General features: G+C 39.1%; 1 protein-coding gene across 4 annotated transcripts in view; it reads right to left on the reverse strand.

The window, feature by feature from the left end:
• Positions 1-26,865, reverse strand: part of LOC134221373 (trithorax group protein osa) — a 535,812-nt gene that overhangs the window by 210,191 nt on the left and 298,756 nt on the right. Inside the window, exon 1 of one of the 4 annotated variants that reach the window (XM_062700567.1) lies at positions 19,557-19,837. The exons of the other annotated variants lie outside the window; for them this stretch is intronic. Within the exon in view, the coding sequence (XP_062556551.1) occupies positions 19,557-19,655 (99 nt within the window). The 5' untranslated portion in view covers positions 19,656-19,837. Of the gene's footprint in view, positions 1-19,556; positions 19,838-26,865 lie in introns of those variants that run through there. 4 annotated transcript variants of the gene reach the window in all.

Below are 26,865 nucleotides of genomic sequence, written 5' to 3' on the forward strand. Positions count from 1 at the left end.
AACATCAAAGTAATTTATTATCGAATCCTTCTTTGCTTTAAATTATTTAGCACAAAATTTGATCTGTGGCATAAATTCGAATAAACATAAAACTTATAATTTGTGTCGTAACAATATCTCAATTTACAAAACGTGTCGTATCGGCATAATGTTTTAATCGGTTGCAACTGCTCAATAAATAATATTGCTTTTTAAAGTCATCGAGCACAATTTGCTTGTTTATAAATTAACTGTCAATTCATGCCATGAAGGATGCCTTTCCAACAGACAACATACTACACGCAGATGAAATTACTCTTATTCTCTCTGTTTACTCACATTCGCCATGCGCTGAAGGTTGTCTCTCCTGCAGGCGGCATACTAAACACGGAGACAGCTATCTCTTATTCTCTATGTTTACATTCCGTTTGACAGAACATACTCGATTCAACTAGTACAACACCATTCGAAATCTTGTACTGCGACTGAATGAAGTCGAACGAAATACATAATGCCGCAATTTTTTCGAAACGAATCGAAAAACTTACGAATCGAGTGATTCGATTCGAGATGCGCAATGTCACCCCAGGTTTCCGCAGGAAATCAGGCCGCATCTATGAGAAGATTGAGCACAGCCAATTACATGGATTCATGGATTTATATAAAATACTAGTCGACCCGGCAGACGTTGTCCTGCGTAGTAGGCGAAAATGCGCGTTGTGAACTGGCTATGCGAAATTCCCATACGAATCTTTATTTTAGTTTTTGATGATTTACTCAACTTTACTTATGATTTTCACATGAGGAAATATCATATAAACCCGTCGGAAACTATAACGAATGCTTCTGCTGAAGAAATGAAAAAAATCCATCCAGCCGTTTTCGAGTTATGCGGATACGAACACAGACCATTTCATTTTTATATATAAGATATAAACAAAAACTATTTTAAATCACATAATCACAAGATTCCAGAAAAGTATATTACATAGAATCGAGTTTCTGTCCTATCTTCGACCACTGTTCGCCCTGTGATGAAGCTTTCGGTCGATTACTGTTGGCGGGAAGATTTCTCTCAAAAGCAGCGCCATTTACCATTGAAGAGTGGGGGCCTGCTGAAAGGAATTCCCTTCGCAGCCGTTCATCCACAGCTCCAAATTTGCTCTGCTCGCCCATTGGAGCAAAGAATTTTCGTTATGCCGGAGCTGGTCGTTTTTTTTTTCTTTATTTTGGGCGCGGAATAAGGCCGCTGCTGTGTGTCGGTCTTCGTTTATGCTTTTCTCGTTTGTCTTGTTTGCAGCGGACGACCAACCAACCGGCCTCGACGTGCTTTCGTGACCAATCATATTCTTATTATACACTACACCACCATATGGAAAGCCCCGCAATGAAGAGGCAGCTGAAATTGGTTGGCCGAACGTGACGAATGGCGAATTTCGAGCGAAAGGCATTATCAGGAAGAGCCGCTTTTATGTTGGTTCGACGGAAAGGCGAAAGGTGGTCACCGAAATCGTCGATTTTGGCCGTATGTATGTTCATGGTAGTTCTTGGTTCGAATGAATGAAATATGCAGCCCAATCACTCAAAGTGGACAGTTTCCAGTTGGTTTTGTAATTATTATTTCGATTGATGTATCGCTGTTTTGCAATAATGAGTTTAGGACGAAACTGGGCATAATGAATTGACATAACAAAAACGCCTCAGTGGAAATGAACTATCACAATGGTTTAATGGACAAATTAATACTTTTCGTTCAAAGTTGGAGCAATTTGCAGAAACAATTTCGAGTGTTTTTGAATTTAGCACAATTACAGCAAAAATCGATGTTCCTTGACGCTTTTTCGACATGATTCTTAAAAGGAGTGATTCGAAAGAATGATTGCATCAATTAACTGTCAGTCAACTGAAAAAGTTTTTTTTTTTTTATTTCTCAATGCTTGATATTTTATGAGACAAGCATACTTATAAAGCGATTATGAGGACATCACACTAAAGCGATTGATATGAAGCTAATTCACGGTTATAGAATTGATATGGTTGAATATTGGAGACTTCAACTTTGGAAAATGCTCAATGCAGATCAATCCAGATAAACTTCGCTTGAGTTTCCGACTCCAACCCGTTTTTGAAAGATGTCTCGTGTATCAGCATGGAGAGCAGAAGACGAGAGAATGCTTCGTCAATAAATTATCGTTCCATAGTTTGTTTTGGGCTTGTTTTGCCAATTCGATTTATTAAAATTTCCAACCATGATCAGCACACCCCTTTATCGTGTCTAATCCCTGATCTATGTCAATAATTCAACAATTGACTAACCGTAGCCGTCCTTATTGACAGAACAAACGTCGCCGCAATCTAATCTGGAAATCTCTGACGATGTCGACAGCAGCGACGATAAAGCCGCACAATTTACGATACACAGCGGAAACTAATGAATGAAAGATGAATGAACTCCGACCGGCAACTTCGAGAGCCGGGAAGAAGGGCATCCCGCACCACCGTTCCATCCCCTTTCTACGCATTTCCATTTCCACGGACGATGCGATCGGACAAATAATTCTAGGTCAATGTTCACACATTTCCCATCGCTGTCGTTAGCGTTGTCGATGCGCTTCCAGTAGCTTCAATTCAAGCCCCGAGCCCGGCTCGGCCGATGATGATGATACCGCGCTGATGTGCGGGGTGTGATTCAAATCGTCGTCACCACACCGGCATTCTGGTGCGTCGTCACCGAGGCCGGGCCTTCCGTGTAGTGCACTAAAGTTCACATAACTTAATCGACGACAGTCACTGCCAGTGCCATTCGAGGCCGGTTGATTTGAGAGAGGACGGCCCCGTTGCGGCGGCATGTGTGTTCGGCGGCGGAATCGAAAAACAAAAAGAGGAAGTTAATGCATGCGAATCAATAAAACCACCTGTTATTTTCTTTCCATCAATTGATAGGGGCCTCTTATTTTGGGTTTGTTTACCGCTGTTGATTCGCATCGTATTTGGAGCGCTTGCAAAGAGCTGGGATGCCAGGTGAAATGCGTTAAGTACCGAATTGCGTTTGACAGTTCCATTCCAAATGCCATTGGTCTGGCAGCGGAAGGAAAGATGAATTGCATTGTGTGATGCACCTGCGAGCAAGGACGAAATGGACAGCTTTACTTGGGATTGATGGCTCAAAATATCGAAATCAGGCCTGGGATTTGTCACCTTCATACAGAAAAACCATGCGACAAAACCAAAGAGAAAACAGTCACCTCATACTGGACAACACAACCTAACCAACGTAACTCGATACAGCGTACTACTGGTCTCTCTCTCAGACAAGAAATTTTTAATCTTGTCACATACTTATTTTGCTTCGATATATTTGTCGTGTGACGTTTTTCACCACGACTAAGATTTTGCACAACCAGACGGACAAGAATAGTTGTCATGGTTATTGACAAAAATGTTCGTCATGTCACCTTCGAATTCTGTCGCGACAAAAATTGTTGTCGTTGTCAGCAAAATGTTGTCATTATGAATTGACGACAAAATTTTGGGAAACCACTGAAATGGTGTGGTTTCTTGGTTTTACAGCAGTTGAAGCCTAGCTCATTATAAAAACGACTAATATGTACTGCATAATAATAATGTTTCGAATTTTGATGATTTTAGTCCAGCGCAAGGGATTCCAACTATAATTGCTTACCTTAAGGTGTTTGCATACGCTTTCTCTATAGATAAATGATTGATCAAAGTTACCCCAAATTGAAAAATATAAAATCTCGACAAAAATATTTTTAAAACAAGTTTAAAATTATGAAATAATTAAGAACATCAGCCTAATGCTTTCTACATGTAGCAGTACTCGTTTACTAATACTCGTGGTAGTACTATCATTTTGAAAAAAGGGAAAAAAAACTTACATGAGAGGAGGGGGTTTCGAAAAACCCAGAAAAAATGCTCACGTAATAAATTTACGGCCTCCACAACAGCGCGCGTGTCGAACGATTAAAATGTAATTCGCCCATGTTAAGTGCAGTAATTCCAATCAATCTTCCAATTAAATTTCTCTTATAAATAAAATATTGCAGTCAAAAAACCGTCCAACAGGCAATTGCTACAAACGGTGTACCAGTCAAAATCCACTGAAGTCGATATTTACGCGGACGATTGTACAGCGTAAGTCAAAACCGCGCAAATCACAAAAAACGCGTAAAAATAACTTCATCAAAAATCACTGTTTAGTTTTCGCGCATCCTTTAACTTTTTTAAAAACCGCCTGATCAAAATCGGCAAAAAAACACGCATAAATCCATAACCCGCGTGAAAAGCGAGCAAACTTGTTGCGTTAAATGGCTCAGCTATTCGGCACTGGGTGATCTTTCTCTATGCAAAAGACATCTGTTTTTTTTTGTTTATGTATTATTATGTACGTAACAACGCACACATTTTTTATTTCTAAACAGAAAGTCTTTCAAGTCAAGTCAAGTCTATCAAGAGAACAAAAAAATAATTAATTATTAAGTTTCGGTATGGCATTTCAAATCTGTCCGCTGCTATTGCTGCTCCACAAGAGGACAACCAGAAGATGCGACATAATGTTGCGACCAATGTTGTGTCGTGCACAGAGCCGAAATGGTATGCGTTGTCACATGTTTGTCGCAGATGTGTGCTCTAACAAGACATACAACAATAGCAAATTGTCGCGATTGGAAAAAGTTGTCATCTGGTCGTGGGGATCCAGTCGTGTGACGGAAAACTGGAAGTTGACAAGTTTTTTTTGACTGACCATGTTTTTATGTATCTTGTCAGGTGTCACTGACAAACGCGACAATTCCCAGGCCTGATCGAAATTAATATTTATTGTATCTGTCCATATTTTAGTAACATTTTTGTTGATTTTTGTAGGTAAAAGTTCAACGCGCAGGTTGAACGGTTATGAAACTGTTTCAAAATTAATGTCCACAAATCCAGCTTAGTATTGCCCTAGGCGTTGGATACAAGTTATCTTGCATTCAGTATTGATTTACAGCGAGCTAAAATGTACGCCTTTCGGAACTAAGCGAATCATCATCAGGAATGTAGAACGGAGTTCTAAGTGAAATTTCATCTGAATCTCTAGAAGATTTATTCCAGAAGTCAGAGTTCTTTTCGAAATTTTCATCAATTTTCAATTCATTCAATCAACTATGTGAAGAAGTGATGACGGAAATCGTAATAACTTTTGGCTGCAACTATCTTCGTGGTAAACGTGCGGCGCGAAGAAACCGAATAGGTGTTGCGTCGTGTAATGTTATGACGAAGACTACATATATTTTTTGCTTTCTTTCGTACGACGAGAATGACTATTGTCAGCCCTGAGCAACATCTACGATTCTCCTCCGGAATTCCGATCAAGTTCCCTGGAATTCTTAATATTTGCCCATAAAATCTTAAGTTGATTCTTTACGAAATTCAAAGCGAATTCCTCTTGAAAATGTAAGCTAATTACCGTCAGACTTCACAGCTGATCCTTCACTTAATCCGTTTTTTTATTTCCCACCGGAACATCTTTTCAGGAATTCTAAATTCTAGGCAGATTTTCTAAGAAATGCTGAGCAGTTTGAAGTTTGGAACAGATTACCTTTTTTTCCTTATTTGGTATTTTAATCACTGCGGCCATTTGTTAGATCTATTGTGATATATGCCCCATTTGATATAGCTTTGTCAAGTTAACGCATCATTGCTATGTAGAGCAATTGCATCACCTTGATCGCCAGCGTCTTCCCAATGGGGTATTATGGTTGTGATGAATCGTACTACCATATTGGGATTCCATTCTAAGAGAACACGCAGATACACCACAAAATGGTTCAAGACCTATGAATTGTCGAGATGAACCAAGTCTTGCCAGCATATCATCTCGTTCATTGCCTTCAATGTCACAATGACCAGGAACCCAATACAGCTTCACTTTGTTACGACTACCCAAGGTTTCGAGTGACTGAACACATTAACAAACGAGTTTAGATGTGCATCTTGCTGATTTCAGAGCACTTTCCCATGGGAATCGAAATATTCGTCCCTGGGCCAGTCACGCCTGCTCCAACTTGATTGTTCAGCTTTGAACCATCGGTGTAAAACACAATAGATCCTGAACGAAGATTTGGTCCACCATTTGTCCATATGTTTCGCTCAAGATTTATTACATCAAAACATCGATAAAAGTTGTATCTTCTCCTCATCCAATCATCGTTGTTTGTGATCAGTGAGTCGATACTTATTTTGCTTAGAATACTAAGATGCCCTGTTAAGTCACCTTCGAAGAGGTTTGAATCTCTTTAGACCTTCAAAGCACTCTTCTCTGCTTCTAATTAAATAGATTGATCCAATGGTAGCACGTGGAGCAAAGCGTCCAGCGCTTTGTTTGGCGTGCTTCTCATTGCACCAGTTATTGAAAGAGTAGCTAATCTTTGAAGTTTTCCCAACTCTTCTGTACCACCCTTTCTTTTATTTTAGGCCACCATACTAATGCGGCGTATGATATTCTGGGTTTCACAATCGCCGTATAAATCCATTAAATCATTTTTGGCTTTAGTCCCCACTTTTTACCGATCGTCGCCCTACATATCCATAAAGTATTTGTAGCTTTGCTTAATGCTTCTTCAAGATGTAAGTACCAATTAGGCTTACTGTGAAGTCGAACGCCAAGATGAATGACTGAGTTTGAAAGTTTCAAATCTGCTCCTTTCAATTTCAAAGTAGGAAAAGAATTAATTCTCCTTCTTGTAAACGGCACTAATGTGGCCTTTGAATGATTATGTTTGACCCTTCTTTTTCACACCATAAAGTGATAAAGTTTAGGGCAATTTGCATTCGATTAGAAATAACACAGTCATATTTTCCTCTCATTATTTCGAAGCCTCCAGCTTCCAGTTGTTTGAGAAGATCGTCAACGATTATCGTCAACGATTAAAGACGATAAAGATGATATTTCTCTTTTTGATAACATCTCGCCAATCCAGTCAACAATGCATACATCGAAACCTCGTTTCAACATAGCATTCTTCATTGAACTGTGAGATGTGTTATCGAATGCTCCTTCAATGTCAAGGAACGCTGCAAGTGAAATTTCTTTTGCTTCAAAAGATCTTTCCAACTTTGTAACTAACTTGTGAAGCGCTGTTACTGAAGATTTACCCTCCTGATATGCAAACTGATTTTTGCTCAGAGGAGTATTCGTTAAATAAGATGATTTTATATGTTCATCTATTAGTTTTTCCATTATTTTTAGTATAATGGACAGATTACCCTTGAACCCTTATTGGATTCTCCTAAGCATTCTGATTATAAGTGGATCGATTTTAGAACAAATTCCTGTAAAATTCAATATTCTCATTAAATTCATTCCGAGCATATTCCTCGTGAAGTTGAAAGCATATTCCTCTCAAGACTCAGAAAAGAATCTTTTCAGAACTCAAAACGAATTTCCTTCGGAATCCTAAGCGGTATGCTGAGTATATTCTCATGAAAGTCTCGATTGGTTCCTCTTCAGATTTAGAACGAATTATTGGTATCCTGAGAGCGTATTACACTCGAAATCCTGGGCAGAATCCTCTTGATATCCTGAAGAGCCAAAGCGAATTCCTATAGGAATGCGTTAGAAATCCTTATCGGATTCCGCTTGGACTCCGAGTGGATTCTGCTCAGCATTCCGAGTGAAATCCGTTCAAAATTCTGAGTGGAATCTAAGCAGGATTCCGAGTTCCAGGTTCAGCTGTTCAGCTGAGGATGACGAGTGCAATCCGCTCAGGATTTTAATCAGGATGGAACCCGCTAAATATTCCGATTGGAATACGTTAAGGATTATAAGTGAAATACGTTCAGGATTCCGAGTGGACTCCGTTCATCATTTCAATTGGGATCCATTCAGAATTTCAAGTGGATTGCATTCAGGATTCCAAGTGAAATATGTTCAGGATTCTGAGCGGAATCCATTCGCAATTCAGAGTGGAATATGCTCAAGATTCCGAGTGGAATCCAATCAAGATTCCGAGTGAAACACATTCAGGATTCAGAACGAAATCTGCTCAGGATTCCGAATGGAATCCGCTCAATACTCAATACTTGATGAGCTAAAGCTCTTCGATGAACCTACGCCGAATGGAGTATTCTTCTCTACTGGACTCGATCCTGGGCCAATCGCTTCCAGTCGCCCTGACCATTGAGCGCCCCCAGGTCCTTTTCAACTGCAAAAAGCCATCGTGTACGCGGCCTTCCACGGAGCATGCGGCCTCTTCCGGGTTCTCTACTAAATATTATCTTCGCTTGACTTTCTTCCGGCAGCATACGAACAACGTGACCAGCCCACCGTAGTATGCCGTGTTGAATAAGCTTAATAATAGAATCCGCTCAATATTCCAAGTGAAATACGTTCAGGATTCCGAGTGAAAAACTTTCAGGTTTACGAGTGGAATCCGTTTATGATTTCAAGTGAAATCCGTTCAGGATTCCGAGTGGAATCTGATCAGGATTCTGAGCGGAATCCATTCGGGATTTAGAGTGAAATCTACTCATGATTCCGAGTGGAATCCATTCAAGATTCCAAGTGAAACACGTTTAGGATTCTGAGCGGAATCCATTCGCAATTCAGAGTGAAATCTGCTCATGATTCTGAGTAAAAACCATTCAAGATTCCAAGTGAAACATATTCAGGATTCAGAGCGAAATCCGCTCAGTATTCCGAGTGGAATCCGTTCAGGAGTTCAAGTGGAATCCATTCAGGATTCTGAGTGGAATCCACTCAGAATTCCGAGTGAAATTCGCTCAGCATTCCGAGTGAAAAACTTTCAAGATTTTTGGGATTCCGAGTCGAACCCGTTCATGATTTCGAGTGGAATCCGTTCAGGATTTCAAGAAGTAACATGCCTTCAGGATTCTGAATGGAGCGGAATCCTTTCGCAATTCAGAGTGAAATCTGCTCGCGACTCCGAGTGGAACTTATTCAAGATTCCAAGTGAAACACATTCAGAATTCAGAGCGAAATCTACTCAGGATTCCGAGTGTAATCCGGTCAGTATTCCAAGTGGAATCCGTGAAATCGTTTCAGGAATCAGAGTTGAATCCGTTCAGGATTACGAGTGAAAAACTTTCAGTATTCCAAGTAAAACACGTTTAGTATTCCAAGTGGGATCAGTTCAGGATTCTGAGTGGAATCCGCTCAGTGTTCGGAGTAGAATCCATTCAGGATTCCAAGTGAAACACTTTCACGATTCTGAGTGGAATCCACTACGCTCAGCATTCCGATTGAAAAAACTTTCAAGTGAAATACGTTCAGGATTTCGAGTGGGATCTTTTCATTATTTCGAGTGGCATTCGTTCAGGATTCCAAGTGAAAATGATTCTGGATCTGGAATCAGATCAGATCAGAATCTGTTCAGGATTCCAAGTAGAATCCGCTTAGTATTCCATGTGGAATCCATTAAGGATTCCAAGTGAAACACGTTCAGGATTCTGAGTTGGGATTCCGTTTTGAATCCATACAGGATTCCGAGTGGAATCCGTTAATAATTCCAAGAAAAATCGGTTCAGGAATCAGAGTTGAATCCGTTCAGGATTACGAGTGAACCACTTCCAGAATTTCAAGTGAAAAACGTTCAGGATTCCGAGTGGAGTCCGTTAAGTATTCCAAGTGGCATCCGCTCAGGATTCCATGTGAAATCCGCTCACCATACCGAGTAAAAAAAATCAGGATTTCAAGTGAAAAACGTTCAGAATTCCGAGTGGGATCCATTCATGCTTTTAAGTGGAATCCGCTCAGTATTCCGACTGGAATCCATTCAGGATTTCAAGTGAAAAACGTTCAGGATCCTTAGTTAGGATTCCGTTTGAAATCCATTCAGGATTCCGAGTGGAATCCGCTCATGATTTCGAGTGGAATCCGTAAAGAGTTTCACGTTTCAGGAATCAGAGTTGAATCCGTTCAGGATTACGAGTGGAATCCGCTCAGTATTCCGAGTGAACAACTTTCAGAATTCCAAGTGGAAAACGTTCAGGATTTCGAGGGGGGGGCGCTCATGGTTTCGACTGGAATCCTGGAAAACGTTCAGGATCCTGAGTTAGGATTCGGTTTTGTATCCATTCAGGATTCCCAGTGGAATCCGTTCATGATTTCGAGTGGCATCCGTTCAGGATTCCAAGTGAATTCGGTTCAGAAATCAGAGTTGAATCTGTTCAGGATTCCGAGTGGAATCCATCCAGAATTTCAAATGGAATCCATTCAGGATTCCAAGTGAAATACATTCATGATTCTTAGTGGAATCATCTCACGATCCCGAGTGAAAACCGCTCAACATTTCGAGTGAAAACGTTCAGGATTCCGAGTGGAATTTGTTCAGTATTCTGAGTGGAATCCATTAAGGATTCCAAGTGAAACACGTTCAGGATGCTGAGTGGAATCCGCTTAGGATTCCGATTGGAAACCATTCATGTTTACGAGTGGAATCCGCACATCATTTCGAGTAAGAAAATCCGTTCATGACTCTAAGTGGAATCGATTCAGGAGTCTGAATGGAATTTTCTAACGATTGGATTCCGAGAGGATTCTGGTCAGGATTTCGAGTGGGATCTTCTCAGATTTTCAAATGGAATCCGCTTACGATTCCGAGTGGAGTCCGCTCAGGATTTTGAGTTGAATCCATTCAAGAAACAGAGTAGAATCTACTCAGGGCTTCGAATGAAATCTGCTCAGGATTCTGGATAGAATCCGCTCAGGATTTACGTTTAGGATTCTATGTCAAATACGATCAGGATACCAAGTAAAAGCCGCTCAAGATTTCAAGTGGAATCCGCTCAGGATTCTAAATGAAATCCGCTAATGATTCTGATTGGAATCCGCTTATGATCATGAGTGGAATCCGCTCAGGATTATGAGTGGAATATGTTCTGAATTCCGAGTGGAATCTGCTCATGAATTCGAATAGTCTGCTCAGGATTCCGAGTGGAATCTGCTCAGGATTTCAATTGCATTCCGTTCAGAATTCCGAGTGGAATGTGAACAGAAATATGAGCGGAGTCCATTCGGGTGAGTGAAAACCGCTCAACATTTCGAGTGAAATCTTTCAGGATTTCAGGTGAAACACGTTCAAGATTTTGAATGCAGTTCGCTCAGAATCCCGAGTGGAATCCGCTTAGGATTTGGAGTGGATTCCGTTCAAGAATCATAGGGGAAAAATAATCCTCTAGGGATTTCGAGTGGAATCTGCTCAGGGCTTTAAAAGAAACTACTCAGGATTCCTAGTGGTATCCGTTCAGGATTAACGTTTAGGATTCGGGTGGAATCCGAGTGGAATCCGCTCAGAATTTAGAGTCGAGTGAAATCCACTAAGCATTTACTCAGGATTTACAAACTAAGTTATGTAACTGAAGCAGATTTTACGACCGTGATTGAAATGAATGATTTATATATCGGCTGTATCGGTCATTCCTGCTCAAAGTATGAGGGAGTAGTAAATCGAAAGATAATTGAAAATCAACAGATTGAAAGCCGTTTTCTAGGGCGCGAGACCATCTATTGAACAGCACACAATCGAAGCGAGAATCTTCTTGCCTAACGTTCTGGTTGTGGACGGTTTGGTTAGTGGTATGGAATCCACCATGCCAAAACAGGCAAAAGATCCAGGCAACGATCTCCCCATGTGCTGTTCTGTTTGACATGAAGTTCTATCGATCGGCAGGATATTTTGCACGGATTTTTTTGCCGGTCTTGACACGGTGGTTTCCATACCACTAACAGAGCCGTTAACAACCAGAACGTTTGACAAGAAGATTCTCGCTTCGATTGTGTGCTGTTTAAAAGATATTCGCAAAATTCAGAGCGGATTGTTTAGCCAATCATAATCAACTGGGAATTATCTCAAAATCATTGTCAAATTCCCTTCTTTCGGCATTCAGAACGTATTCCTCTCTGAATTCGAGGTGGAATCGTATCTGAATTTTGAGGAAAATCCAACAAACTAAGATCCTGTTAATTTTGTATAACCTCATCCTCAACCAGTAGAAAAAGTGGCCTTTTACTCAGGGATCGGTGTACGTTTCACTCATAATTTTTGTTATTCCTCTAATTCAGTTCTATAGATAGCTCAATAGATAGATAGCTTCTCGGCGTGATCGGGTGTGGGTGATGGAATAGCTGATTTAGATATTAAACCACGCCTCAACACGATGCAACGGTTTAATCTTAGTTTATTTTTTAATATCTCCAGCTAGCCTTGAGAGCAAAGGTGTAGGATTGGAAATCCGAAGATATCGAGTTCGCTTCTTGGTCCGGTCTAGGATGTTTCCAGGTGGGAAGCATTCTCGACTTCTGTGCATAGTGTATTCATTGTGCTTGCTACACAAGATACATACTCATGCAATGGCGGGCATAGAAAAGCTTTCAATTAATAACTGAGGAAATGCTAATAGAATACTAAATTGAAAAGCAGGCAAAGTTTCACCTGAAATGTAAAGCCATTGAGAAAGAAGAAGATTTTTTAATATCATAACAAGATGTTTATTTTCCGTTCCACATACACATTTCAGATATTAACACCAAATCTCTCTTTTATTCTTTTATAGATTCTCTTTTATCAATCAAAGCAAGAAATTAATTTTGGTACAACTAAACGCTTTTGATTTTCTCGTCTGCTCGGGCAGCTGTCGAACGGAAAAGTCGTGCATTTTACCGTGAAATAAAAAGTCTCGTGGGGCCAAGTAAAAAGTCACAACACTATGATGTCGATAAAATAATATTTTTAGCAACTGACAATCTATCATTGCATCGGACAAACGAGTCAGGAAACATTTGCATCAAATTTATCGAAAAATAGAACTAAGCAATCTTCCGAGCAGGAGCGACGACCTCGATAACAGAAATTGGTATGAACTAGCCTTGCATAAGAGGTAATACACCAAACATTAATATGCTAAGTACTTTAGGCATAATATGCTTAGGTATTTCAATACCAAACGAATAATATTTTGTGATGCGTTTGATATCCCTAATGAAAAATCCCAATGAAATGACAACAGAAATTATTGTAACAGTACGCTAAAATCAATAGGAATTACGGTAAGCTCTATTGTGGTTCACAATAGAACAACATTAAAGAATATTGTTGTAAATGCCAGTTTTACAATAGAAAAAAGGGGTTGTTATGTAACTGTACAATAAAAACCCAGATTAATCCACCTAGCGGTGATGGTGCCTTTCTCGTTTAATTCGAGTTAGTAATTTCTACGCACTTTTGGTATGAAAAAAGTGTTTTGTCCATAACTTTTGAGCCCATAGTCCGATCCGGCAAATTTTCAATAGGAAACAATGGGACAGGATTCTTCGTCGAACGCAACTTGTTGTGAGTAAATCGGTTAAGGATAAGTGCTCAAAAAATGAGCTATACTTTTTAATGTACTTTTATGTGAAAAAAAGTATTTTGGCCATAACTTCTAAGCCCATAGTCCGATCGGGTCAATTTTCAATAGGAAACAATGGGACAGGATTCTGCGTCGAATGAAACTTGTTGCAAGCAAATCCGTCAAGGGTAAGTGCCTGAAAAATGGGCTAGACTTTTCCACCCGTTGTTGTCTAAACAAAAAGTATTTTGACCATAACTTCTGAGCCCATAGTCCGATCCGGCCAATTTTCAATAGGAAACAATACGACAGGATTCTGCGTCGAATGCAACTTGTTGCAAGCAAATCCGTTAAGGGTAAGTGCCTGAAAAGTGGGCTAGACTTTTTGCAAACTTTTGCGCACATACACACACATACACACACACACACATACACACACACAGACATCACCTCGATTCGTCGAGCTGAGTCGATCGGTATATAACACTATGGGTCTCCGAGCCTCCTATAAAAAGTTTGTTTTTGGAGCGAACATATAGCCTTTACGTATACTTTGTATACGAGAAAGGCAAAACCCTGATTAATCCACCTAGCGGTGATGGTGCCTTTCTCGTGCATTAAAGAATAGTATTTTGGCTATGACTCTTGAGCCCATAGTCCGATCTGGCCAGTTTTCAATTGGAAACAATGGGAGAGTATTCTGCGTCGAATGCAACTTGTTGCGAATAAATCGGTTGAGGATAAGTGACTGAAAAATTAGTGACATTTTTTTACTAAATTTTTCTATAAAAAGGTGGTATTTTGACCATAACTTCCGAGCCCATTGTCCGATCTGACCAATTTTCAATAGGAAACAATGGTAGAGTATCCTGCGTCGAATACAACTTATTGCGAGTAAATCGGTTGAGGATAAGTGCCTGAAAAATGAGTGACATTTTTTTACTCAATTTTTCTGAAAAAAAGTGGTATTTTGGCCTTAACTTACAAGCCCATTATTCGATCTGACCAATTTTCAATAGGAAACAATGGTAGAGTATCCTGCGTCGAATGCAACTTATTGCGAGTACATCGGTTGAGGATAAGTACCTTAAAAATGAGTGACATTTTTTTGGGCAGGTGCACAGACACACACACACACACACACACACACACACACACACACACACACACACACACACACACACACACACACACACACACACACACACACACACACACACATACACACAGACATCACCTCAATTCGTCGAGCTGAGTCGATCGGTATATAACACTATGGGTCTCCGGGCCTTCTATAAAAAGTTTGTTTTTGGAGCGATCATATAGCCTTTACCGTATACTTAGTATACGAGAAAGGCAAAAAACGTTTTTCGCAAACAAATTTTTGCCATTACAAATGAATTTATTGTAATTCTATTCCCAACATTTTATTGGCAATATAATTTATTTTACGTCTATTGGAACAACAATGTATTGTACTTTTATGATATTTTATTGCAACTCTATTTTATTTTTTATCCGGGATTGTAATAAAAGAGTATGTTTTGCCTAAAGTATTGTGTACAGGGCATAATTTTTTTTGTATGCGCATGCGAAATAAGCGACAAAAGAGAAACGACGACAAAGCATGGTTTTGTCGGAGATAATAATGGTAGGGTAGAATACGGCATTGGCAGGGTGCGACAGTTGTTGGCACCCTCAACAATATTTGCGTTTTCCAGCAAACATGCACTATTTATGAACATAATTTTGATTCAGTCACACAATTTCAAGTCTAAGCTTTCATTTGAATAAGTTGTTTGTGTAAAAGTAGCAAGATTTGTTGTGTTAATCACCGAAACAAATTTGCGCCTACGAAATCCTTGCCATTATTGCATTGCCAAAGAAAGCAGCGCACGAAAAGCAAACTGTTACTTACTTTTTTGAATCGCCTGTTTCTCCTCTTTATTGCGTATGACACGACAAATTAAGTACGTAAACTACTTTTTACACTTTATCACCACTTGATCATCACCACAAAGAGCAAATTTATGCAATATTTGCTCTATGTTTCACTAAATAAAATCGGGACTGTTAGTTTTCTTTGACAGCAGCATACTTCGGAATAGAGCGAGAGAATGTGTTTGTGAGCATATCAAACACACGCTAGAAAGATACCACCCACAATTCTATGTGATTTGATTTTAGCAAAAATACGAACACAATATCAGGCGATGGCATTTATTTAAAAAAAAGTGTTAAAATACAAATGCTTCTATTCAGATTTTTACGCAAACCATGAATTATATCAAAAGTGATAGCACACCATAGTAGTTTAACCCTTATGTGGCTGACAGGACCGTTTTCCTTTTGCATCTTCAATAATTTCCAAGCTCATCAAAAAAATCATAACCATTCCCATTCCTACATAGCGTATTTCAACCATAAATAATTGCCTACTTTTAGGGTATTATCTATTATTCAACTGTGAAACGTAGTGTAAGAATGGGGTGGCTCCAGCGGCTGGATAGGACAGTGCTGCAGCTGCCCATTATTCAACATATGAAGACTCACGAGGTCGAATATATTGTTAATATACTATACTTCCAGAACCGACGAGCTTCGTTTCAACTAAAATTGATTAATTATATATTTTTTACATTATTTAAAAGACGGCTAAGTATTCGAAATTTGCAAATTTGGATTCCATTTTTTTAGATTAATTCTCGATTAAAGCAGAAATTTGTACTTCATTTATATGAGAGTCCCCCTTCCAGAAGAGGAGGGGTCTAATACCATTATAAGAATCTTCATTGTTCCCAAAAACCTCTACATAAAAATGTTCATGCCGTTTCCTAGTTTATAAAGGCAGACAGACAAAAATTCCTTCTCATGTGTATAGATTTGGTTTTACGTAGTTTACGTCGAGCGGTCGTGTCTTGTACACAACAACCATGATTTTTTTGATGACACAAACATATCATGTAAGGACCGCAAAGAGCAAGTTGTATATTTGAAACTGGTTGATAGACTTTTGCTTACGACTTTAAGGCATTACAAAAGACAAAAGATGTAAATCTTGGCAACGGACAAAAAGCATGTAAGTTCCCTTCTCCAAAATGGCCAACATTATTCAAATAGGTTGAAAATGGTAAAAGTTATGAAATTGTCAATATCATGGTACACGGCTACCCAATCTGCCACTCACGTCTGTTTTTTGTTGGCCGCATAAGGGTTAAATTTGTTTTACAATGTGTTTAAATGCTTTTGCCTATCTGTCTAGGGGTGATTCAAATATGACGTCCACTACTTTTTGAGATTTTCAGACCCCCCCCCTCTGTCACGCTTTTTGGTAGACCGAGTGTACACACTGTCACAAAATCTTGACCCCCTCCCCCCTCAAACTGTGGACGTCATTTTTGAACGACCCCCTACATGACATAAAATTGATGCCAAGGCTAAAAATTCCTGCTTTGTTTTAAGCCAGTTTTGATAAACAATAAAGTTTGTTCCAAAATTGAGTGAAGCGAGATGAGCGTGCGGCCGATAAATATGAATGAATTTTACTACTGGAGGATATAAACAACCAGCATTTGGCACCAATACATTACCAGTTTTCTACTTCCATGTCTAGTTGCTAAAGGGAGCAAACTCATTGCTGATAATAGAAATTGCTATGCCAATAGAAGAAATGTTGACCTGTTACTTTATATTAAATTTACTGAGTTTGTGGTAAAAGCTGTTATATTTAGTGAACACCAATCATCAAAGAAAGAGCATACAAATGTATATCAGTTAAACTGTACCTGTGTTTTAGTGTAATTATTCATTATTTTTATCATTCATTTTGACGAATGTCTTAGACTGCCAAGAATAGGTATTTTCCCCTATATGGTTGCTCGGATATTGATTCCCTGATTGTGCATATTAATTTTTGGTATTTAATCTCCTTTGCAAGGCTTGTTCATAACAGAATATGGTATCAATAACAGAATGACGTATTAATGAGTTAATTTCTCCTGCTCGGGCAACCAGTTATGAATTATATGACAAAACTGTTCGAATTCTTATAACTCCCCTCAAATGTTGAGGATAGCGATTTTATGTCTCAATTTCATTTTACAACTTCCATACGGTTTATACCTCTAATATAACTGCCTTCATCACACGGCTGTTTGTTTAGTCCACCTCGTGCAATTTGAATCATGTGCTTAGTTAGCATGGGGGTATAGTACCTGGGTGAATGCAGAGCGCTACGATAATGCATTATGTCATTTCCCTTGCCACATGAACAGATACAGTACATGTGAAGTGGATGGAAACGTGCTGCACCTCTGATGCCCGCCCATAACGAACGATATGTCGAGATTGTCGCTTCAATTTCTGTTTGCATATTTCTGGGATAAGTGGTCAGCGCGGATTTTTGTTTCTGACGAAGCAAAAGTACCAAGTGCGTAAAACAAACAAACCACGGGATCGAATGCTTCGCAAATTGACGTGCTTGAAAAGTACCATCCAGCAGCTTTCGACTGTTTGACTGGCTGAGTACCGGGCCAAGAGATTATCACCTTCATGCGAAGAATGGCAACGAAGCAAAGTGGATTCAAGCAAAAAAAAAGCGCGGGAAACCCAATGAAATGCCTTTCTGAGCAGCATTTTGAACCCACACCGACCGACCGCACCATGTGGGTTACCTGAAAGCTTTCTGCCGTGTTCCTCACCTCCTGCCGGACGAATTATTGTTTTATTTACCGAATACACAGTTATGCAGCCCAACCGCGTGTGCAACGGTGGAAAGACCGGGTCGGGCCGGGCCGGCATGCGAAAGAAAACAACAAAGTGGAACCGAAGATAAATGCCTTGAAATTTTCAAAACAATTTAATCGCATGCATAGCACACGATAATGACACGACAAGGCAAAGCAGAACGGACGACCCGGTCGGTCCGGTCCGTTCCAAAACACCCAACAACGACGAGGCAATGTGTCTTTGTCGTTCTCGGTAGGACCAATCGCTGAAAACAGGCAGAACAACACATTTTTGGGACTAGGCCGGCTTTTTGCCGATTCTCTGGTGGCGGCGCGGTACAGGTTGGCAGCACCCGAAATGAGAACGCCCCTGCTCACAGTAATCGAGATTAGATGGGGTCGATATACGAACGGGCATGGACGGACGGACGGCAACAAGCAAGGCCATGACTCAGACTGCTTGGGAGGTGTTTTCTCTCGGTTTTCGATTAGGATCGGGTTACGGAATCGAGAAAAGATGCACAACAACAATGGATTACATCACATTTGTAATCCACTCTTGGGGGTCGTATTCTCCAAGAAAAAGTGTAAACAGACCCTCTGCCCCCTCAAAAACCAAAAACTTGCTGAAGGTACTTCGGAAGATCATCTCAAGGAACAAAAATGTAATCTGACTTTGTTGCGGGAATCTTTCGGAAAACTGTTTCGGAGCAGTTTTGTGCTCAATAGCTAAGAACAAGTACATCAACATCAGGAAAAGTTGGTCGGCTTCTTACTTTGGCAATAATTTTACTGCCATTCAGAACACTTGAATCGAAACATGATGCTGTGTAGGAATAACCAGTGTTGCCAAACTTGTGGAGCGAACAACCCGAAACTCAACCACCAAACGGAGCGCAAAGATCAATTTTCCAAAACAAATTAGCTATTTGAGTTTCCATAAAATTCAATATTCAAATTCAGACTCTATTTTAATCAGAGCATGTATATCTAACTTTAAAATTTAACGTCAAACTACAAACTCGAAATCCGCAATCAAATTCTAAACATCTGACCCTAATCAATCTTCTTATTTGTATACTGTTTACCTCTTTTTATACCTATTCTCTAAATTCAATCACGCGGTAGAACCAATCTAAAAATTCAATAAAATGATTTTAATATGAATCTCCGAATCCAATCTCTAATTCGTTTCTTTGAATCCAATCCATTTTTAATTTATTTGGTTTAATGTGTGTTGTAGCTGCGACTTTTTACGTTTTGTGTAGCTTAAAATTATCTGGCGCCTTAGCTACGGAATACCTCCACTATCTCGATTCAAATTGAATTTTTAAATCTGTAGTGATGATGGAAACAAAACTTTTTCCTGACAACACTTCCCAACACGCCAAGTCAAGCAAACAAAATCCTCCATCGAAGCACGTCCAGAAGCACACAGCTCCAGCTCGACTCCCCGAACCAGAATCAGGAACTCAAATCCAGAATAGTAGACAATTTTCTTACCTTGCTGTTACCTTTCCGGTCTTTGTTGTTGCTGCTGCTGCTATTGATGTTGAAATTGTTGTTCTTACTGGCATACTCCAATCGCTTTTTCCCTGCCATTTTCTTGGGGGCTTCCCTCGCACCCGTTTCCACCCTGCCCGAGATTCCACTTCATACATAATACAACAAAAACATCATTTATATCCTCCTTGCCATGCTGCTCGCAATTCCCATTGCGTTGTTTTTCTGAGATATTCGTAGTCGTTGTCGACGACGACTACGATTTTGTCCTCCCCCTTGCTGACGCTACTTCCACTTCTTTATTCTAGGCATGCCATACTCCAACACCGACAGGCAGCGTTCCACCCCCCCATCCCCTGGTAGGAATCGAAACGGTGTGGGATGATGCTCTCTAGTGGTGCCGACCATCCGCCTACTCACCACCCGTCTATGTCGTTTGCTACATTGGATGGCAAAGGTAAGATTGGAAAATACCCGGCATTCGTCGTTCACTCACTAATTCCGAATTGCTCCCCCTCTGGCATCCCTATCTCGGCAGTTATAGAACGTGGGTACGAAAAACTTTCCAGAAGTATCTTCAGGGTGGGAGGACGAGGCGGCGCGCATACACGAGGGACACACGTAGCACCAGCAGAGGGAGGAATCAACGTGACGTATGAGTGAAGACCCTCGCCGGCTCTCCAGCTATTTGCCAGTCCAAAAGCAGTGCGCCCTCCCGAAGTGCTGGAAGAAGCCTCGAAGAAAATGTGTTCCGAAGCTGACGTTGAACAGCAGCCCGCGTACACAATCCGGAGTGGCACTGCCCGGTTCCCGGTATAGGTAGGTTAGGTGCCTGCCCTGGTGGTGATGATGATGATGACGACGACGACGACGAATCACATTACCGGAGTCCAACAACAACAAGAACGGCTAGAAACGACGACGCTTGGCTATGAGAGATAGATGAAGCGGAGGTCGAACCCAACAACGTCGAACCATAGCCGGTGTGCTGTGCTGCGTTTGCTGCTCTCGCATGGGGAAATGGACAAAAAATAGCGGCGATACGGTATAAAGTGCTCCGGATAGTGGGATAATGGCGCTTAATGATTGGACATAACTGTTTGGATTTGTTAATTGTAGAAGTGACTAAAATAACATTTAATTTTTAGAACAAAATTATTACGAATTTGTAATCAGAATTAAGGTAGGGTAACCGGCGGTAATGTTGGCTCTGGATGTAACATTGGCTCTTCACGCAAATTAATCAATATTTCAGCGATAATACGTCGATTTGTAGGGAGATATTAATCACTGCTTCTATAGAAAAGTGTATCAAACATATATTTGCTTCATAACTCTAGATTTATACACTTCTTAAACTATTACAAGCATTTATCTTGCGTGAAAAATCACTTCGACTCGGTTTTTTAGCAGCCATGTTTCGTTGACTTATGTAGGCTGGCTGTACTAGAGTTTTTCTTTTGCCCAATAAAAAAGTTTTATGAATGAACATACCTGCTTTCGCACATCAGATGAATGGATAACAACCACACTATGTCAGATATCATTTTTATTTCACAATTTCCATTAGTATAGCGACATAATTAACCAAAACTTTTTTGGACAATTCTGGGGGCACCCGTAGCCAAATGGTGGCATATGCTTTCGATTTGTAGCACTACGTTAGTATAGGTGAAATATAGATAGTGGAATATATAGATGAGCGAAGATAAATCCTCTGTCTCCAAACGAACTGTCAAACGTGTCTCCAAACGAGCATGACGTCACGATTTCAATGGAAACGTTAAGGGTTGTGACGTCATATGCGCGTGTGCACGGGCAAAAAAATCGACTCAGCCATGCTTTCGCTCATCTATAGATTCTACTATCTATAAGGTGAAACTCTAAAATCAAAACATTCTCACCAATAACCCGTACTGGAGAAAATAACCAAAAGCTGCAGATAGAATATCCGATGCTTGCGATTAGGTTGCTAAGAATTTTTGTTAAAACAGGTTAATCCACTCAGCGGTTAAGTTTCATTCGCAAATTACATAACGCTAAACTCAACCCACACCAAGCCTCTAGTAATGCTTCATATGTATGGTAGGATTCTGAAATTTATAGTCCTTAACGCTCAGACAAGTACCCTCCCACAACCTGAAACATCATGTAGTTTGTAAATGGGCCCTCATGATGCTTTTCACGAATCACGATATAATCGCTTTCATTCGCAGAACATACCAAAAATAATTGCCTACCTTACGGCTTCCAAACACGATTCAATCAAAAGCGATTCAAGCATCAACCTTTCGTGGTTAGACACACCATTTTCTTCATAATTTGATTGAATAAATAAAATGATTGAATTAGTGTAAGAATATTTAGTTTTATCATCTTTCGCACGAATCCTACAAACATTTTCTCAAATCATAATGGAAAGATACAATGGATCGTATGTTTCATTAGATAAACTTTCAACGTCATTTCATGTGACTAATTTCAAGTCAAATTACTTGACAAATACCTTCATCATAATTTAGATTTATTATTGCTTGCAAAAAGTATTTTGATCTGTAAAATGATACCGAAAAGTATTCTTTCAACTCGGGAAGTTGAAACACGAGAGAGTTTTGAGAGGATTCACAACAGCTGATCGATATAGAGAGGAGTGGAATCAAACGCACGTACCAATCATAAAACTTCAATGCAGGCAGAGTTAAAACAAGCATCCAAAAATTTTATTTATGAATAATTGTGTAATAATATCAGGTAGTTGGCACAGTTATAACTGTTTATGCACAGTACAAAGCAAGGAATTGCCTAGAATAAGTTTTACAATTGGCTTTCTTTAGTAGTGCGTTATGCACCATCCCCACCTAAAGCGTTGTTTACGTTTTGGAAAAAAAATTCTTGGAGAGTATCGCAAGAGCGAGAGCAACACAACTGCCATGGTTTCAACTAGCAGTAAATCTCAAAATTATGCGGCAGTCAATAATTAACGTATGCAATTTGTTTGAAGGTACAACATGAGGGCTAGAACATGTAGCCTTTTTGAAAATGAAGTTTTTAATACAGTTTTCATTTTTTTAACTTCTACACTTGCAAATATGGTAAATATTTGGGAAATAAACGATTCATATAATAGTATTTTCGTTAGCATGTCCTTGGTAAGCGTGCTATTGGGGGAATCTGAAACCTCTGAAACGCACTCTCACAGTCAGTGTGGTAGTATTTTACATGCAACCAATTAGAATTGACGCTCAATAAGATGATTTGATTTTCTCTATTTGTTTGCATGCTGCCTTTATTTAACGCAAGCAAAATGACTGGTACTATAAACATCTTCCATCTTTATCTCTCGTATGTTCGAAATCAACACTCACTCGTCCCAAGTGGGCTGATGAATTATCCACATGATAGGGACAAGGATGCCGACCTTTTGTCCATTTCTCTCGAGACTTTCGCTGGTTTAAATGAGATATTGCGGACATTTATCGTCGTCTTTTGCTATTTGGTGTCAAAACCAAATGTAAGCAAGCTGGCTGGTGGAATAATTCTGGTTGGAAATGCAATATATGAAAATTTATAACGATAAATGTGCTCAACCGTAGCATAATGGGCCAAGGTTTGAGCCGTTACCCCTACATGTCCGATTTTGGACCCCTAGAGAAAGTATATACCAATATCTGCTCATATCTGTCAAATGACAAATTCGGTACAATCGGGTATCACATTATTGCATAGATAAAAGCCTTATTTGTGGAATAGACATTTGAAATAGGCTTCAACTGTTGATAAATTGCTAAGAATTGCAACTTTCTGAAATAAATTTTTCTTCGTTTTGGACAGTGCAACATGTTTTAAACCCCCAATGGACACATTTTGACCTCCCAAGCCGTTTTCTTAATTCACGCTGTTCAATTGAGCCGAAGCTAAGCTTTATTTTTCGGTTGGCATGAATCAAAGACAAGATTTCTGGGTTTTAAATTCACAATTTTGACATGAACTGAAGTGTAACGCATTGTAAATTGCCTTCTTAAATAAACTGATTTAATTTAAATTACATCTAAATATTGTCATTTTTGCACAGAAAACTAGTCAAACAAATGCAGAACAATCTTATTTTCGGCACCGGGAATCGAGCCCAGCCATCCTCAACATGGTCTTGCTTTGTAGCCGCGCGTCTTACCGCACGGCTAAGGAGGGCCATTTATTTTAGGAGCGGCATTTATTTTAGTGATTTGCGATTTGAGCATGAATGCTTATGTAAATGAACATTTGAATTGACGTTTTCGTCGCATGGTAACGTTTATCTCCAAAACTATTTCCCGCGTCTGATAAAGGAAAACTTAATTTGTCGGATGCAAAATGGTGTGCTTGGGTTGAAGGGATGAATCCGATTTTTTATAAAACCGGGACCGGAAACTCTTGTAATTTGGCGTGCTCATACTAAATCTCAGATCGATCCACGGGCACCGAAGATGCTTCGGGTTTTCCGAGGGTATGATAGAAATGCATTTTTTCGTTGTTGTCATGTAACATTTCCTTTCATCATGTTGTATGTCTTCTCCAGAAACTAGAATTCATTTGTTGACCAATGCTGGCTGCAGATCAAGAAATGTATCATCGTGTTAGCTTCATGATATACGAATGCAAAAATGGTAAATCGGCTTAGAAACCTACAATCCGGTCCCGGTGGACCACTTATGCGAATAATTCCAAATATGGAAAGCGACACATAGCTTGCTTTCAGGAGTCCGAAAGTGGCATCCGGGAATCGATAAGACCTAACCTGGCCACTTCGAAATGGACCTAGGGCTTCAATTTTTCCCGAAAATCTGCATTCCAGGAAACGGAAAAAATACGAATTTGATGATTTGGTCTCGAAATATAACTTTAGAAAAACAGCTTAAGGTTAAAATTTACACACGACATTGTTCTCAAATTATCAAAGAGTTGTTGGAAAGTCTGAAACAGTATTCTATTCAGTTCGAAAACTCTTTCTGCGAAACGTTCGCCACGTCTTAAATATCAGTTGGCGAAGTATCAGCATCTGCTTTGGCTCAAGAATAACATTTTCAGTAACCTGTTGAGCACCGTTATGTGCTACTTTTATGCACTGCCCCTATTCTTCCTTGATATGGGGGAACAGATGGTTTGTTCTATTATTTCCGGACGATTTCTAACGTCAACCTTTCTAAATCTCCGACACATATTTTTTGAAAATACGAACAATAATTGAAAATACCGTTTTGATTCTTATTTTGTATATTTGTGCACATTTTCAACTTTCAAACGGAAGAATGAAAATATTCTAAACAATAAATTGTTTTATTCAAAAGCGAAAGAAAAGAATTTTCAGGCAAGCGCTTAATGATCGTACTTTACTGATTATGACTGTAAAAATTCAATGATTTTTTTATTTAATCTTTGTTTGAAATTCAGAAAAGCACCAAAAACGCTTGAAGCATAACTTCACCGAGTTTTTGTTAACTTTTATAATCTGATATGTCCCGAATAAATATTAACCGATCATTCATTTTTAGAAGAAGCCTATGAAATATTCAAATGAAATATTTGAGACATATCTAAAAATAACGAGTATTCGAATTATGAATCTGTTCGGAATTCAAATCAAAACGGATTGTAGGAGGTCTTAAAAACCCTCTGACAATAACAGGAAAAACCAGGGTGTCGACTACCTGGAAAAACCTGGAAAGTCAGGGAATTTCATTTTGGACCTGGAATGTCAGGGAAAGTCAGGCAAAGTCAGAGAATTTTGATTAAGGTCAGGGAAAAATCACAAAACCTTAATAATAAAAATTTATATTGATTTAATAAAAAATCAAGCTGTGAAGCATATTTAATTTTTTCGTGTGACTCGTTGGCTAAAAGTCTACTTCGGGCATATTCCATGTTCCTCATGGTAATCTAATTTGCCTCTATTAATCTATTTTAGATCAATAACAGAGGTTGCTCAAATGGTCACTGTTCAGGCCTGATCCAAAAAGCTTTTATGAAAAGTCCCCCTTATAATTTATTACACAACATTTTGTTTTTACACGATTTTTTTTCGCTCTTGTTTTTGATCGTGTGACTTCAATTTACCACCAAACTCTTCGCAACATGTTTCAAAAAATCCAGGATAAATCAAAGAAAAATCACATGATAATTGATATGCGTTAAGCATTCGGGATGAGTGGAAAATTGAGAAAATATAAATCGTGTAAAAACAGAATCCAGTGTATTTAAATTTAAAAAATCACACAACATAAGAAAAAAATATATATTTAGTTTTAGTGGTTTTTTGCCAGTAATTTTTAAATTTTTTGCAGTTTTTTCATTAGTGGCGTGCAGGTCATGTTCCCATCAAACAAAAGAAGTTCGGTCGAATATTTAATCATCAATCGAGAGAGTTAGTCGTAATGTAATTATGTTGATGTGATTGCCGGAAATACGATATATCACAATGAATTTAAATTGCTGACTATATTGCAAGTAATCGACTCCAATGAAAAACCAATAATATCCCATTATCTTTTGATGTAAATTTATCGCCTAAATGTATGAAAATTATCTAGTGGAAGCAATCGAAACTGAATCGAAAGGCCTAAATGGACCATAGTTCAAAACCGTTTAACAAACAATCATCAAAAAATTTCAACCAACCTACAACCAAAAACTTTATATTTTAAGGCTTATTTCAAGAAAACGTCGAATACTACGATTGAAAGTGCCACAAACAAGATTCTGTAGATAATGTTTAAAAACCATTTCATGAACTTCCATTTGATGATGGGCTTATAAAGACATTGGCACTTAGGTGGTCAAATTATTGAGCATGTTGAGAGAATGATCTTCTATATCTTCTTCTTCTTCTATATAATAAAAATGAGTTGAGATTTTCTTCCTGACGATTTAACTCGCGAACGGGTTGACCGATTTGCAAGATTTTTTCCCTGATCGATTCGTTTTGGGATCCGCAAGGTTTGTATATACAAAAAGTTGGTAAATATTATTAGAATACAATTTTGGGTCAGCTGTTGAAGAAAACAAAACAAACGCACGGAAATTGATCTAGAGTGCGGTGCTGCAAATAGTACATTGTGACATTTGAAACATCCGGGCAAAGCTGGGTTTCTTTCGCTAATAGTGGATAAAAGCATAATATGGTCTACCGCATGTAAGTAGGTGGCGATGGTAAAACGTTACTCAATACTCCACAATCATAGACGCTCTCCTAGAAAATTTAAAGTAATTTGATATAAATTGACAGAATCAAGAAGATCACATCAATCAGACAATTTCAAAATAATGCTTCAAAACT

This window comes from Armigeres subalbatus, chromosome 3, assembly GCF_024139115.2.
Source record: "Armigeres subalbatus isolate Guangzhou_Male chromosome 3, GZ_Asu_2, whole genome shotgun sequence".
Taxonomy (NCBI): domain Eukaryota; kingdom Metazoa; phylum Arthropoda; class Insecta; order Diptera; family Culicidae; genus Armigeres; species Armigeres subalbatus.